At 39.1% G+C, this 16794-nt stretch overlaps 2 protein-coding genes across 2 annotated transcripts; both read right to left on the bottom strand.

The window, feature by feature from the left end:
- Positions 1 to 532: 532 nt before the first annotated feature.
- LOC138093053 (olfactory receptor 5AK2-like) lies at positions 533 to 1474 on the bottom strand. Its single transcript, XM_068989140.1, has one exon. The coding sequence runs from the start codon at positions 1472 to 1474 to the stop codon at positions 533 to 535; it is 942 nt and encodes a 313-aa protein (XP_068845241.1).
- A 14390-nt stretch (positions 1475 to 15864) lies between these two features.
- LOC138093046 (olfactory receptor 5AK2-like) lies at positions 15865 to 16794 on the bottom strand. Its single transcript, XM_068989133.1, has one exon. The coding sequence runs from the start codon at positions 16792 to 16794 to the stop codon at positions 15865 to 15867; it is 930 nt and encodes a 309-aa protein (XP_068845234.1).

Below are 16794 nucleotides of genomic sequence, written 5' to 3'. Positions count from 1 at the left end.
TATCCTCACCTAACTTCCAGTTAGAAAGCTGTTCATAGTAGTTTTTTTAATCATCATTCATCCATCCATCCGGCCATTCAATATTCATAGACTACCTACTGCGTCTAAGGCTCTATACCAGATGTTAAAAGGTCATGAAAGAAAGTGTATTTCAACTGCTTATAAATGACAGTGAAGATCTTATATTTAATAAATAATTTATGTAAGAAGTGATAAATAAATAATATTTATTGATACAAGAGAAGCGCTATGGGTTCAATGGAAGGAGAAATTACTCCCAGGGCAGAAATTGGCAGGAAATGGTGGTGAGATAATGGTATGTGGGAGCATCCTTTTTCCTTACATCACAGCAATTAATAGGCATTGTTATTCTTTTTCAGTTTTTGCCAGTCATATTGGGGTAAGGCGGCTATCTTACTGTCACCTTAAATTTCAGTTCCATGTTAATAAGTTGAGCAACTTTATGTTGTTTGGCTCTTTGTTTTGATTTCTTAAAAACTGGCACTGTTCGTGTGGTGTAGAGAACCTGAAATCAAGGATTAAACCTGAAGTATTTTTTTCCTATCCCTTTTAGGGCTTCTCTCACCTCTTGGTTCCTCAGGCTGTAGATGAGGGGGTTTAACATGGGGATCACAACCCCATAAAACACAGAAGCCATTTTTTCTTGCTCTTGAGACTTTGCGGTGCGATGGTGCAGATACATGTAAGAGAGCGTCCCACAGAAGATGGTGACAGTGGTCAGGTGGGAGGCACAGGTGGAGAAGGCTTTCTTCCGCCCTGCAGCAGAAGCGATCTTCAGGATGGCAGCCAAGATAAACACGTAGGAAAAGATGACGACGGACACGGTGAACGTCAAGTTAAACCCCACAAAGGCTGCTAGCACCATGACGTTGAAATAAGTGTCGGAGCATGAGAGGGCCAGAATTGGGGGCTCATCACAGAAAAAGTGGTTAATTTTATTGGATTTGCAAAAGTCCAGTGAGAAAGTAAAACCTACATTTACAGAGGCATTTAGGAAACCCATTAAGTAGGAACCAATCAAGAGTTGAATGCAGACCCTCCAGGACATGAGTGCTGGGTAGTGAAGAGGGTCGCAGATGGCCACGTAACGGTCCACTGCCATCGCCGCCAGGATGTAGCTGTCGCTTGTTATAAAAGCCCCATAGACCAGTAACTGCACCAAACATCCCACGAATGAGATGGATTGTTTTGTGCCCGCAAAATTCTGCAACATTTTGGGCGTGATAGCAGAGGCATAACAAAGATCAACAAAAGCCAAATTTTGGAGGAAAAAGTACATGGGGGTGTGAAGGGAAGAGTCAGTCTTGATGAGCAGGATCATGCCAATGTTACCCACCAGGGTGGCTGCATAGATCACCAGAAATACTGTGAAGAGGACGTGCCAAGATGTGCGCTGACCAGCGAATCCCAGGAGAAGGAATTCAGTCACTCTGGTGCCATTGTTCTGCTCCATGGCTGGCAAAATTAAATATCAGTTGAAAAGTGGCAAAGAAAGAAAAACAGAGAAAGGGAAGGCCATTGTGATTCTTAGACTAATTTTGCAACTGGAAATGCCATAATGCTTGGTTTTTCAGTGGAATCAAAGCATATTTCCCGTGGCATAATTTACTTGGACTTTAAAGGCTAACATACAGGTGGCCGAAGCTAGCTCCCCGACTTCGAGAAGTTGACACACCATTTTGGGAAACGGCCATGGACCCGAAGCTGTGTTCTCAGCTTCTGGTTCATAAATACATCTTCAAAAGATCATATAGAAACATTTTTATTTATTTTTGCTTCCTTTTACTCACCATATAATTTTATTAAAAGACTACAATATACCAAAAGACAAACTCTTTTATCCAAAAATCTTGATGCATCCGTAGAATTCTGTGCAGTTTCGCTCCACTTTCCTCCCTGTCTGCATCTTACATCTCTCGTTTCCTTGCTATTACTCACCCAGCACCCCCGACTCCTCTTGTTCCTGCTCTCCTCCATTTCTGGCTCCTCCAGCCTGGCACATTCCTCCTCCTGCCTTAAATACTCTGCGGTCCATTTTCTATTTCTATCAGCATTTCCACTGCCAGCTCTTACTTTTCTGGTGGTCTCAGTTTGAATGACTCTTCCTCCAGGATTGTTTTCACGCAAATGTATCATTTCCTCCTGCCACGGGTCTTGTTCCTTAGGATCTATATCAGTTTTAGTAATTATTTGTAAGATTATTTCTACAGCTTTGCTTGATTTCTATTTTCCCATAGATTGTAGGTTCCAAGAACACAGCCGTGAGGGAAAGTTCCTACCTCTACAAACGGGTTAACTGGATACGTGAATAAACGAGCGAGTGAGGCGATCAATGAATGAAGAGATTTATGAGATGTAGGAAAATGTAGACGCTGCATTTATTCATTTTTCTTTAGTATGCCTCTTTGATTCAAAGAGCTAAAACACACAGCTAGGATCAAAAAGAAGTCAAACATTCACGCTTTCTTTGGTTTATTTTGCTTTTGAATACTTGCCATGTGTTTCCTCTGGAAGTAGTTGCTGACAAACCAGCTCGGCGCCTGTGCCTTCAGGACTGCCATTGCCCTGGCTCGGTTACCGCAACATAACGTCTCTCACTGTCCTTGGCAGTTTTCTTTGCTGTAAAGTCTACTTTGTGTGATATCAATATAGCCACCCTTTCAATCCTTTGATTAGTGTTTTCACACTAATCTTCCCCTTTCTTTTAACAAACATAGATCATTTCTTTGAAATGATACAGAGCATATAGTTCCATCATGTTTTCCTATCCACTTAACTCTTTCTTTTAATTGAATTAAAAGGAAGAATCTTGGAATATAAAGAAATGAGAGAGAGCGTGGAAAGCGAAGATACAGATAAACACAGTAGACTTACCTTCTCTTAAGTTTTATAAACTATGTTTGACAGCTAAAATAAAAACTTTGACCCTGGATAATGTGGTTCTCAATGTATGTGGAAGGAATATTTATGACAAGTATTAACACATTCCAAATAGAGAGAGTAAAGAGATGCAAAGGGAAATAAGGTTTCCACATTCACTCAAACTGATAAAATGTTTTTGACAAAAGACTCATTTCCAGAGTGTATAAAAAACTGTCAATCTCAACATTAAAAAATAACAAAGCAAAGTAAAAGTGGGTAATGACATAGGTGATTCACCAAAGAGGGCTACAACAGATAGGTAAGCACATGAAAAGATATCCAATATCAGCAGACAAAAGGAAAATGCAAATTTAGAATACAATGAGATATCACTACACATCCGATGGAGTGGCTAAAATAAAAGAGTGATGATACCAAAAACTTGTTTCATAACAGCTTCATTTGTAATAACCCCAAACTGTAAACAACCAAAATGTCCTCCAATAGGTGACTGGTTAAAGAAATGGTGGTACATCCATACTGTGAAATATTGCTCATCAATAAAGAGACGTGGATTGTTGACACTCTCAAGCCACTGGATGAATGCCAAAAGCATTATGCTAAGGGAAAAAGAGCCAATCTTAACGAAGGTCACATAGCATCAGATGTTTCCTTCTATCTAATATTTTCAAAATAACAAAATTATAGGGATGGAGAACAGATTGTCAGAGTGGTATCGGGAGGGGATTGATGTGATTACAAGGTGAAGCATGAGGGAGGTCTATTGGAATCTGACATAGGGTATATACACATCTTGACAGTTGTGGTCGTAGAACAGATCAACAGATGTGATCAAATGGCATAGAGCTGTACACACACAGTCACATATACCAATATAAAAATCCTGGTTTGATGTCATACTATAGTTATGTAAGATACAGCCTTGGAAGGGAAACTTGGTAAAGAACACATGGGACCTCTCGGTACTATCTGTGAAACTTTTTGTAAATGCATGCTTATTTCAAAACAAAACTTCATGAAAATGAAGAAGGGGAAAAAGTAAAGCCTGTTTTACAGTATCGTGAAGATCAATAAGTAAATTTATGTAAACTTCCCAGCAAATGGGCAGGTATTGAATTAGTGTTCATCAAGTAGCCATCATAACACATGCAAATAATACATTAAGGATGTAAATACTGACTGACTGACCTATTGATTGATCGAGTCATTTCATTATTTAATCACTGATGTCCTTATCCAGGCAACTGAGTTCCCTCACTCCATTTCCAGTCTATTCATCCCGGTCCTGGGGCACATGGAACTTTGGCTCTGACCCTTCTCTCAGCCACTTCCTGGACACACAGCAATGATATGCAGCTGATGCTGAAAAATGGAAATTATGTGGCTTTACTTACTTAGGAGCAGCCTCCAGATTCTCTTCCTGCAACTGGTGGAGGCTGATGGCTCACCAAGTCTCTCTGTGTGGTTCCTTCCCATCAGGGAGTTTCTAGCTGGGGCTTAAGGGATTAATGCTACGTCCCTTGGGAGCCTGAGGTTCTGACACTGAGCTTTCCATCTCAGTGGAGAAAATGGGAAAACAGTGTTTAATAGCTATTTTCTGCTGAAGAAAAGTTCAGTTTTCCAGAGGGGACAGATCCATTGTGTGTTCCTGCCAGCAGGGACTCTTTGCTTTTGTTTTTGAAGGTGGTCCTGCTTCTGACAAATTGCTTTTTATTTTGCTTCTCTGCCTCCCTCTCCTCCTTGTCTTCATCCTCCCCGCTCCTTTTTTCCCCTTTGCTCTTTCCTTCCTCCCTGCTTCTTTCTTTTTTCCTTTTCTCCTGCCTCCCTCCTCCTGTCTCCTTGCCTTGTGTGTGTGTGTGCGTGTGTGTGGTGGGGCAGGCGTGGTGGTAAACCATCTGGTCCACACGGTTAATAATTCAGGTGTGTAAAAGTGCATAGAGTGAGAGCCGAGTCTCCTTCTACCCCTTGGTTCCCAATCTCTAGTTTGCCTCTCTGAAGATCACCACTGTTAAATTCTTCTTTTTTATTTCCAGATACAAACATTGCATTACACTTGTAAACATGTTAATATTTGTGTTCTTTATCTTCGCTCACACAAGTGGCAACATACACACATCGTTTTCAGTGCATATTCACTTAATACCCCTGAGTAACAAGGTGTTGCTCTTATTCAGCCACTCAGTCGTGTCCAGCTCTCTGCGACCCCATGGACAGCAGCACGCCAGGCTTCTCTGTCCTTCACCAACTCCTGGAACTTGCTCAAACTCATGTCCGTTGAGTTGGTGATGCCCTCCAGCCATCTCATCCTCTATTGTCAAATCTCACTCTTTTTCATGATTGTATTTCATGGAATAGCAGCATTCCTTAATTTATTCAGACCACTGTCACGCACTATTGGCAGACAAATATGGTTTCCAACCCTACTAATAAAAACAATGCTATAATAAATGTACTAGTGTGCATAATTCTGAATATACCTTTAGGACCTGAAGGTATTTAAGCGAGGAATCTCTGAATCTCTGGGTAGTTATTATCCAACTGCCCTCCAGAAGGAGGTGCTATCAATTAAAATCACTTCTAGAAAAGCCAGGGTATTTCTCCAGATATCCAACCCCATGCTGAGAAACTTTTAAATACTCTGTCACCAGATAGATGAAAACAGTACGTCTCAGTCTGTCTTTTTCTTCTATGAGTCAAGTTGAGCATCTTTCCACATGTTCACGAAAAAGTAACATTTCTTGTTCTGTGAATTATCTGTTTACCTATGCTGCCCTCTTGATAAAGTGTTTTGTTTGATTTTATCCTGATATTTTGAGTCAAGTACCCTTCCTTATAAGAACTGCAAATATGTATGTCCCAATACTCATTGTTTTGCTTTGCTAGTGTGGTGTTTTGCTATGAGAAAACGGAATCTCGTAGAAGTTTACTTTGCGTTTTGTGCCATGTTTATAAAGGCCTTCACTCCAAGGTTTAAAAAATTAAACATTTCCTTTTATTGTCTTTAAAATGTAAACAATAAAACTATTTAAAATTTATTTTTATGTAGTATGTGAGATGTTTCCAGTTTTACTCACCCCAAATATCTAGTCATTTAAAATACTATTTACGGCATGATCAATTATATGACATAGGAGCAGTATCGCCACTGTCACATAATAATTTATCTTATGGATTTGAACCTATTCCTGGCCTTTCATATCTGTTGTATTGATCTTCCAGTCTCCCCATGTTTCAGTATCACATCATTTTATTATAGCTCCATAATGTCTTAGTAGCTGGCTGGGTTATTTTTGCCTTATTATTTTTTTTATAGCCCCTAAATTTTTGACCACCAGTGTTTGTCATTTTCTTCACACAAAATGCAGAATCAGTTTGCAATTTACTACCATTCAACAAAATATTCTATTTGTTTATTTATTGGGTTCATATCAAATTTGTATTAACATATGAGGATCTGCCAAGGAATGGGAGAATGTTTCAATTTGGTGAAGTCTGCTTTTTATAGATTTCTTCATGAGCTGTTTTTCATTTCTTTTTAAGTTTATTTTTGGGTCTTTCCAAGGAGAAATTTATGTTCTTCCATAATTTATTGTTTTAAGCATTATTATTAATTTATGTGGAGCAACTTTTAACTAGACTTCTTGCTGAATTTCCCTGTTGTTTATAACAGTTGATTCTCTGGGTTTTCTAGAAAAGAATCATGTTATTTAAAAACAAATATATTTTGGAAAATCATCTTTGTTGAGGCATGATTTACATACAATAAAGCATACTCATTTTAAGGTCTTTTTTTTGAGTTTAGAAAGTATATATCCACGAGATTATTACCAGACTAAAAGTAAAAGAAGTTTTCATCATAAAAAAAATCTTGTGCTTTTCCCCAGTCATTAACTCTTTTACAGGAAACCATAGATATGATTTCAGATTTAGCTGTGTTGTTGTATGTATGCATAATTCATTAATTTCTATTGCTGTGTTGTATTCCATTGAATTCATATTCTACAATTTGTTTATGTATTTAATTCACCACTTAATGAACATTTTTCTTGCTTCCACACTTGGATATTAAGAATAAAGATGATTAAGAACATTTTTATGTTTTGAACATATGTCTTCACTTCTTGTGGATAAATAAGGAGTGGAATTGATGGGTCATGTGACAAGCATTTATTATTTCCTTCATGTTGGCCTTGAGTTTCATTTGCTTCTTTTATTTTTTAGCTCCTTAACAGTGTTCTTGCCTGGAAAATCCCATGGACAGAGGAGCCAGGCAGGCTACACTCCATAGGGTCACAAAGAGTTGGACATGACTGGAGCAACTTAGCACTCACACAAGCAATGGTATAATACTTGATTATTGACTTGGGATATTTCTTCGTTTTTAATGTGACATTCACAGCTATAGATTTCCCTCTGAGTGCAGCTTTCACTGCATCTCATACGTTTTGTTATATTGTGTTTTTGTTTTCACTCAATGCACTCATCATTAGAGTATTTTTAAATTTCCCTTTGATTTCTTCTTTTACCTGTTGGTTAGATTGTGTTGCGGGATTGCTGCGTAGAGCTCCCCTGATAGCTCAGTTGGTAAAGAATTCGCCTGCAACTCAGGAGACCCTGGTTAGGTTCCTGGGTTTGGAAGATCCCCTGCAGAAGGGAAAGGCTACCCACTCCAGTGTTCTGGCCTAGAGAATTCCATAGTCCATGGGGTCACAAAGAGTCGGACATGACTGAGCGACTTTGACTCACTTGTGAGTGTTCCAGTTTTTCTTCTGTTTTGATTTCTAGTTTCTTTCCATTGTGGTCAGTGATAAGACTTTGTGTGATTTCAGTCTTTCAAAATTCATCGACATATGTTCTGTGGTCTAACGTATGGTTTATACTGGAGAAATGTTCCATATGCATAGACATTCTATGCGTTAGACTTCTGTTAGTTCTGATGGTTTTGGGGCCTCTATTTTCTTAAGGACCTTCTATATAGATTTTTGACTTTTTTTCACTGTCTGATATTGTTTTATGCTTTTTTCATAATAAATTACCTTTTTATTGGCATAAAGATAGTTGATAAAGTCTTTTCTGATTTATTTACTTATTAATTGAAAGACAATTGCCTTACAGAGTTTTCTTTTCTGTCAAACCTCAACATGAATCAACCATAGGTATACATATATCCCCTCTCTTTTGAACCTCCTTCCCATCTCACTCCCCATTCTGCCCCTCTAGGTTGACAAAGAGCCCCTGTTTGACTTTTCTGAGGCATACAGCAAATTCCTGTTGGCTGTCTATTTTACATATGGTAATGTGAGTTTCCCTGTTACTCTTTCCATACATCTCACCCTCTCCTCCCCTCTCCCCATTTCTATATATCTATTCGCTATGTTTGTTTTTCCATTGCTGCCCTGTAAATAAATTCTTCAGTACTGTTTTTCTATATTCCCTATATATGCATTAGAAGATGATATATATCTGTCTCTTTCTGACTTACTTCATTCTGTATAATAGATTCTAGGTTCATCCACCTCATTGGAGCTGACTCAAAGGTCCTTTGTCAGCTGTTTCTTTTATTTGCTCAACTTTCTGTGGGTTGTCTTTTCACCTTGCTTATAGTTTCCTTTGCTGGCAAAAGCTTTTAAGTTTAATTGGGTCCCATTTGTTTACTCTGGTTTTTATTTCCATTACTCTAGGAGGTGGGTGGTAGAGGATCTTGCTTTGATCTCTATCATCGAGAGTTCTGCCTATGTTTTCCTCTAAGAGTTTTATCGTTTCTGGTCTTACATTTAGGTCTTTAACCAATTTTGAGTTTATCGTTGTGCCTGGTGTTAGGAAGTGTTCTAATTTCATTCTTTTACAAGTGGCTGTTCAGTTTTCCCAGCACCATTTATTGAAGAGGCTGTGTTTGCCCCATTGTATATTGCCTCTTTTGTCAAAAATAAGGTACCCATAGGTGTGTGTGTTTATTTCTGGGCTTTCTATCTTGCTCCATTGGTCTATATTTCTGTTTTTGTTCCAGTGCCATGCTGCCTTGATGACTGTAGCTTTGATTCCTCCAGCTCCATTCTGCTTTCTCAAGATTGCTTTGGGTATCCAGGGTCTTTTGTGGCTCCATATGAACTGTGAAATTTTTTGTTCTAGTACTGTGAAAAATGCCATTGGTAATTTGATAGGATTGCATTGAGTCTGTAGATTGCCTTTGGTAGTAAAGTCATTTTCACAATACTGATTCTTCCTACCCAAGAACATGGAATATTTCTCCATCTGTTTATGTCATATTTGATTTCTTTCATTAGTGTCTTATAATTTTCTGTGTACAGTACTTTTGTCACCTTAGGCAAGTTTATTCCTAGATGTTTAATTCTTTTTGTTGCAATGGTGAATGGGATTGATTCCTTAATTTCTCTTTCTGATTTTTCATTTTTAGTATATAGAAATGCAAGTGATTTCTGTGCATTGATTTAGTATCTGCAACTTTGCTAAATTCACTGATGAGCTCTAGTAATTTTCTGATTCTATCTTTAGGGTTTTCTATGTACAGTATCATGTCATCTGCAAACAGTGAGAGCTTTACTTCTTTTCCAATCTGGATTCCTTTTATTTCTTTTTCTTCTCTGATTGCTGTAGCTAAGACTTCCAGAACTATGTTGAATAATAGTGGTGAAAGTGGATACCCTTGTCTTTTTCCTAATATTAGGGGGAATGCTTTTTGTTTTTCACCGTTGAGAATGTTTGCTGTGGGCTTATATATGGCTTTACTATGTTGAGGTAGGTTCCTTCTGTGCCCATTTTTTGAAGAGTTTTAATCATAAGTGGGTGCTGAATTTTGTCAAAGGCTTTTTCTGCAACTGTTGTGATTATCATATAGTTTCTACCTTTCAATTTGTTAATTTGGTATATCACATTGATTGATTTGCATATACTGAAGAATCCTTGCATCCCTGGAATAAACCCAACTTGATCATGGTGTATGAGCTTTTTGATGTGTTGCTGAATTCTGTTTGCTAAAATTTTGTTGAGGATTTTTGCATCTATCTTCATCAGTGATATTGGCCTGTAGTTTTCTTATTTTGTTTTGTCTTTGTCCAGTTTTGGTATCAGGGTGATGATGGCCTCTTAGAATGAGTTTGGAAGGGTTCCTTCCTCTTCAGCTTTTTGAAAGAGTTTTAAAAGGATAAATGTTTGATAGAATTCTCCTGTGAAGCCATCTGGTCCTGGGCTTTTGTTTTTTGGGAGATTTTTCATCTCAGCTTCAATTTCAGTGCTCATATTTGGGTTGTTCATAATTTCTATTTCTTCCTGGTTCAGTCTTGGAAAATTGAACTTTTATTAGAATCTGTCCATTTCTTAGAAGTTATCCATTTTATTGCCATATAGTTGTTCATAACAGTCTCTTAATCCTTTGTATTTCTGCATTGTCTGTTGTAACCTCTCCTTTTTCATTTCTAATAATGTTGACTTGACTCTTCTCTCTTTTTCACTTGATGAGTCTCTCTAAAGGTCTGTCAATTTTGTTTATCTTCTCCAAGAACCAGCTTTTAGTTTCATTAATCTTTACTCTTGTTTCTTTCATTTCTTTTTCTGTTCTTTCTGCTCTGATACTTATGATTTATTTTCTTCTACTAATTTTGGGGTTTTCCTGTTCTTCATTTTCCAGTTGTTTTAGGTGTAAAGTTAGGTTGTATATTTGATGCCTTTCTTGTTTCTTGAGGTAGGATTGTACTGTTATAAACTTCCCTCTGGGTACTGCTTTTGTTGCATCCCATAGGTTTTGAGTTGTCCTGTTTTTATTGTCATTGTTTCTAGAAATATTTTGATTTCCCTTTTGATTTCTTCAGTAACCTGTTGGTTGTTTAGAAATGTATTGTTTAGCCTGCATGTGTTTGTGTTTTTTACAGTTTTTTTTTTTTTTTTGGTAATTGATATCTAGTCTCATAGCTTTGTAGTGGGAGAAGATGCTTGACACAGTTTCAACTTTCTTAAATTTACTGAGGTTTGATTTATGACTCAAGATGTGGTCTATCCTGAAGAATGTTTCATGTGCATTTGAGAAGTTGTATTTTTCTGCATTTGGATGGACTGTCCTGAAGGTATCAATGAGATCCATCTCATCTAATGTATCTTTTAAGACTTGTGTTTCCTTATGAATTTTCTGTTTTGATGGTCTGTCCATGGTGTGCGTGGGGTGGTAAAGTCTCCTCCTATTATTGTGTTACTGTCAGTTTCTCCTTTTATGTCTGTTAGTGTTTGTCTTATGTACTGAGGTGCTCCTATGTTGGGTGCACAGATATTTACAATGGCTATGTCTTCCTCTTGGACTGATGCCTTGATCATTAGGTAGTATCCTTCCTTATTGCTTGCAATCTTCTTTATTTTAAGGTCTATTTTGTCTGATATGAGGATTGCTACTCCAGCTTTCTTTTGCTTCCCATTTGCATGGAATATATTTTCCCATCCTCTCATTTTCTGTCTATATGTGTCTTGAGGTCTGAGGTGGGTTTCTTGTAGACAGCACATATATGGGTCTTATTTTTGTATCCATTCAGCCTGCTTGTGTCTTTTGGTTGGAGCATTTAATCCAGTTACATTTAAATTAATTATTGATAGATATGTTCCTATTGCCATTTTCTTAATTGTTTGGGGTTGATTTTGTAGATCTCTTTCTTCTCTTGTATTTCTTGACTATATAAGTCCCTTTAACATTTGTTGTAAAGCTGGTTTAGTGGTATTGAATTCTCTTAAGTTCTGCTTGTGTGAAAAGCTTTTCATTTCTCCATCAATTTTGAATGAGATCCTTGCCAGGTACAGCAATCTTGGGTGTATATTTTCCCCTTTCATTATTTTATTTTATTCCCTTCTGGCCTGCAGTTTCTGCTGAAAGACCAGCTGTTAAACATGTGGGGTTTCCCTTGTATGTTACTTGTTGCTTTTCCCTTGCTGGTTTTAATATTCTTTCCTGTGTTTAGTCTTTGTTAGTTTGATTAGTCTTGGTGTGTTTCTCCTTCTGTTTATCCTGTATGGGACTCTTTGCACTTCTTGAATTGACTGACTATTTCCTTTTCCATGTTGGGGAAAATTTCAACTGTAATCTCTTCAAAATTTTTCTCATACTCTTTCTTTTTCTCTTCTTCTGGGACCGCTGTAATTAAATGTTGGTGCATTTGATATTGTCCCAGAGGTCTCTGAAACTATGCTCAGTTCTTTTCATTCTTTGTATTTTATTCTGCTCTTCAGAAATTATTTCCACCATTTTAGCTTAATATCTTCAGATATTCTGCTATTGATTCCTTCTAGAGTACTTTTAATTTCAGTAATTGTGTTGTTTGTCTCTGTATGTTTATCCTCTAAGTCTTCTAGGTCTTTGTTAATTGATTCTTGCATTTTCTCCATATTGTTTTCAATCATCTTTACTATCATTATTCTGAATGTTTTTTTTTTTTCAGGTAGTTTGCCTATTTCTTCATTTACTTGGGTATCTGTGTTTCTAGCTGTTTTTTTCCATTTGTGTAGTATTTCTCTGCTGTTTCATTATTATTATTATTATTTTACCTTATTGTGTTTCAGTTCTCTTTTTCCCAGGCTTCAAAGTTGAATTTTTTCTTCCTTTTGATATCTGCCTTCCTGCAGTTGGTCCAGTTGTTTGTTTAAGCTTCATATAGGGTGAGATTTTTGTTCAGTTTTTGTTGTTGTTTGTTTGCTTTTTGTTTGTTTGTTTTTCCTCTGATGGGCAAGGCTGGGTGATGTGGTAATCTTGTCTGGTGATGGTTGGGTTCTTGTTTTTGTTTGTTGTTTAGATGAGGCACCCTGCACAGGGTGCTGTTGTGAGCGAAATGACACAAAGACAAGACACACACACAAGAGACAGACAAAGACACAACTCCAGCTGGAGGAGAAAGAACTGCGCAAACAAGCTTGCGGTTTATTTTTATAAAGCCCCCTTGGCAGAATTCCAGATTGCATGACTAAGCCTTTTCAGTACTGCGCAGGTGCATAAATGTTATCATACAGCAAAAGGGGGTGAAATTCATGTTTACTGCAGAGTCTGTCCAGAGCCCGTTCTTTCTCCTTATCACAGGAAGGGAATGTTCCCTCGTTTACAAGGGACCATTAAACTCAAGGCTGTGTCCAGTCTCCTTGGCAGAACATCTTGTTTGCAAGCATGTTCAGCCCAAGCAGAGAGTCCCATTTGCAGGCACATCTCCACTTTCCCTATTGTGGCCGCATTAACTTCCTTCAGGGTGCTACTGGTGTTTGGGTGATGCCGAGTCTTAGATTCTAGTGGTTTCCCTTGTGTGAGTTCTCAGTGTCTGATACTCTGTAGGGTTCATTCTCTGGTGGTCTAGGGTCTTAGAGTCAGTGCTCCCACTCCAAAGACTCAGGGCTTGATCTCTTTAAGGACACAGGGAGACTCCTCCTCAAGGATTTCTCTAACATCTGCAGCAGTTGTGGGCCTTGAAGGGGAACATCTTGGCAGGTACCTTAATCCCACTGTAGGGAGTTTGTCCTCTCCCCGGTGTTGATTCCTTACTCCAACTGCCAAGTGCTGGTACAGCTGGTGCCACTTTGGGGAATTTTGAAGTGACGAGTGGTATCAGCAATTGCCAGGGCCTTATGCCGAAATCTCCCAACCAGAGTGGCAAGGGGGTTGGGGCAGCTGGCCACAAGCAGCAAAGCCCGTGGAAGGCTCTCCCAAAATTGTTACCTAGTCCAAGCTTGTACTGCTTACAGCACCATAGGGCAAAAAATCGAGAAACAAGTTGTTGGGACAAGGAAGAGTTTATTTAGAAAGCCAGCAGACTAGAAAGATGGTGCACTCAGGCCCCAGAGAATCATGTTCAGTTTAAAGTCTTATATAGTAATTCTAATGCCTGTGCTTTTCAGGGATGGTTTCTATTGACTGTTTTCTCTGTGATGGTGACATTTTTCAGTTGATCCTGTTAAATGTGTATTCTTCATCATGTGTGGCCACTGAAGTTCCTGCTCAGCTTCAAAGTGTGAAAGTGAAAGTTTTAGTTGCTTCAACTCTTTGTGAGCCCATGGACTGTAGCCCTCCAGGCTCCTCTGTCCATAGGATTCTTCAGCCAAGAATACTGGAGTGGGTTGCCATTCCTTTCTCCAGACAGTATTCCTGACCCAGGGATCAAATCCAGGTCTCCTATATTGCAGGTAGATTCTTTACCATCTGAGCCACCAGGGAAACCTCTAATTTAGCAGTCAGATAATGATTAGCAAGGGATTTATTTAAAAGCCTGGAACCAACAAGTGTCTCAGACTTCGCCAGGGGTCTCTGACTGTGTGTTTGGGTATGCCCTCAACTCTCTTCCAGGTAGATTACAGCTCCATCCTAGCCTTCACTTCCTGCTTGAGTGTATCCTCAAGATTACCCAGAGTGACAGCTTAAGACTTCCTTAGTTCAGTTTTGAACAAGCACGCAGCCCCTCCTGATGCTCTAGATCTAGATTCTCAGGACTGTGGAACTTTGAAGTACCCTTATGGCTATTTCATGCATGAGGTGGTTTTTTTTTTTAAAACTATTTATTTAGAAGGTTTCATTTGGTCTTAGTTGCAGCTTGTGGGATCTTTTGTTATTGTGGATGGCCTCTCTAGCATGGGGTCAGTAGTTACAGCAAGTGGGCCTAGTTGCTCTTTGGCATGTGGAATCTTAGTTCCCCGATCAGGGATTGAACCCATGTTCCCTGCATTGCAAAGTGGATTCTTAACCACTGGAACAGCAGGAAAATCCCTGTGTTCACGAGCTTTTTGTTTTAAGCCTTTTGGATTTGCCTATTGTTTGCCTTAACTCTTGCCTATATCCGTGTGCTGTGCTTAGTCACTCAGTTGTGTCTGACTCTTTGCAACCCCACGGGCTGTAGCCCTCCAGGCTCCTCTGTCCACAGGGATTCTCCAGGTAAATTCTACTGGGGTGGGTAGCCTATACCTTCTCCAGGGGATCTTCCCAACCCAGGAATCAGACTGGGGTCTTCTGCATTGCAGGTAGATTCTTTACCAGCCGAGCTGCCAGAGAAGCCCAGGCAGTTGCAGGATTAAACAGTTAATTGTCTCTGATTGTTTTTGACAAATGACCCCAGAAAAAAGGCTCTTTGCACTGAGTGAGCTTCAAGTCCGGACAAATAATGACAGCCGGGCAAGTAGGGCCTTCCAGAGAACCACCATATGGGCCAGAGGACAACAGTGCTCTGTGAATGGGCTTTTCAAGAGCGCCAGCCCTGATCTGCTCCGACTGGCTGCCAGGCTGCTGCCTTTCAGTCGGCCTGCCAGCTGTTGGGTTTTAGGGCTTCCCAAGAGATGGGAAGGGAGCGGATGAGAATAGGGCACAGTAAAGCACCTCTAAGCTTGGCATTCATACTAAGCCTAAGTTGTGTTTTTTAAATAAAAGCTCCCTGGACTGCTGCAAGCCTTTTTTTAATTTCCAGAGTTCTGAAAAATTTGATTGTTATGTGTGTATATGTGTGTGTGTGTGTGTGTATGTGTGCACACCAGCATCCTAGCTGCTTTTATGGAGGAATGGATTTTCAGCAGATCTTACTCCGAGATTTTCACTGTCACAATTTGCCCATTTTAAAATAAACAGTTTCATCATTGGGTTAAAAGTATTCTTTATATATTCTTAACAGAGAGATTTTGTCATATATATATGATATATGCACATAATTTTATCATTTATATGATATATATAGTTTCATCATATATATAATTTTTCCTAGTTTGTGGTATATCTTTTCATTTCTTGATGTTTTTAGAAAAGCAAAATTTCAAATTTTAATGGTTTATTTACTCAATAATGAATTAGAAACTTGTTTAATCATTTGAGATGCTTTTCAATATTTTTCAGATACTATTGATACAACTAAGGAATGCTTTTGTATCTTATGAACACTTGATACATCTTCTGCTGCTGAGAAATGTTGCTTTACTTGTTGAACCCTGTTGAGTTAGTTATTGGTGTTAAAACTAGAAACACTTTTTTCCAACTTCTTTTAGGGCTTCTCTCACATCTTGGTTCCTCAGGCTGTAGATGAGGGGGTTTAACATGGGGATCATAACCCCGTAAAACACAGAAGCCATTTTTTCTTGCTCTTGAGATTCTATGGTGCGATGGTGCAGATACATGTAAGAGAGCGTCCCATAGAAAATGGTGACAGCGGTCAGGTGGGAAGCACACGTGGAGAAGGCTTTCTTCCGCCCTGCAGCAGAAGAGATCTTCAGGATGGCAGCCAGGATAAATATGTAGGAAAAGATGACGACGAACACAGTGAATGTCAAGTTAAACCCCACAAAGATTGTTAACATCATGATGCTGAAGTAAACATTGGAGCATGAGAGGGCCAGAATTGGGGGTGCATCACAGAAAAAGTGGTTAATTTTATTGGATTTGCAAAAGCTCAGTGAGAAAATAAAACCTACATTTACAGAGGCATTTAGGAAACCCATGAAGTATGATCCAACTAACAGGTGAATGCAGACCCTCCGGGACATGAGTGTTGGATAGTGGAGAGGGTCGCAGATGGCCACGTAACGGTCCACTGCCATCGCCACCAGGATATAGCAATCACTCGTTATAAAAGCCCCATAGACCAGTAACTGCACCAAACATCCCACGAATGAGATGGATTGTTCTGTTCCTACAAGGTTTTGCAACATCTTAGGGGTGACGGCAGAGGTGTAGCAGAGATCAACAAAGGCCAAGTTTTGGAGGAAAAAGTACATGGGGGTGTGAAGCGAAGAGTCAGTCTTGATGAGCAGGATCATGCCAATGTTACCCACCAGGGTGGCCGCATAGATCACCAGAAATACTGTGAAGAGGACGTGCCAAGACTTGTGCTGACCAGCGAATCCCAGGAGAAGGAATTCAGTCACTCTGGTGCCATTGCTTTGTTCCAT

This window comes from Capricornis sumatraensis, chromosome 16, assembly GCF_032405125.1.
Source record: "Capricornis sumatraensis isolate serow.1 chromosome 16, serow.2, whole genome shotgun sequence".
NCBI classification, from domain to species: Eukaryota; Metazoa; Chordata; class Mammalia; order Artiodactyla; family Bovidae; genus Capricornis; species Capricornis sumatraensis.
Note: the sequence above shows the minus strand (reverse complement) of the source record. Positions and strands in the feature narration are given on the sequence as shown.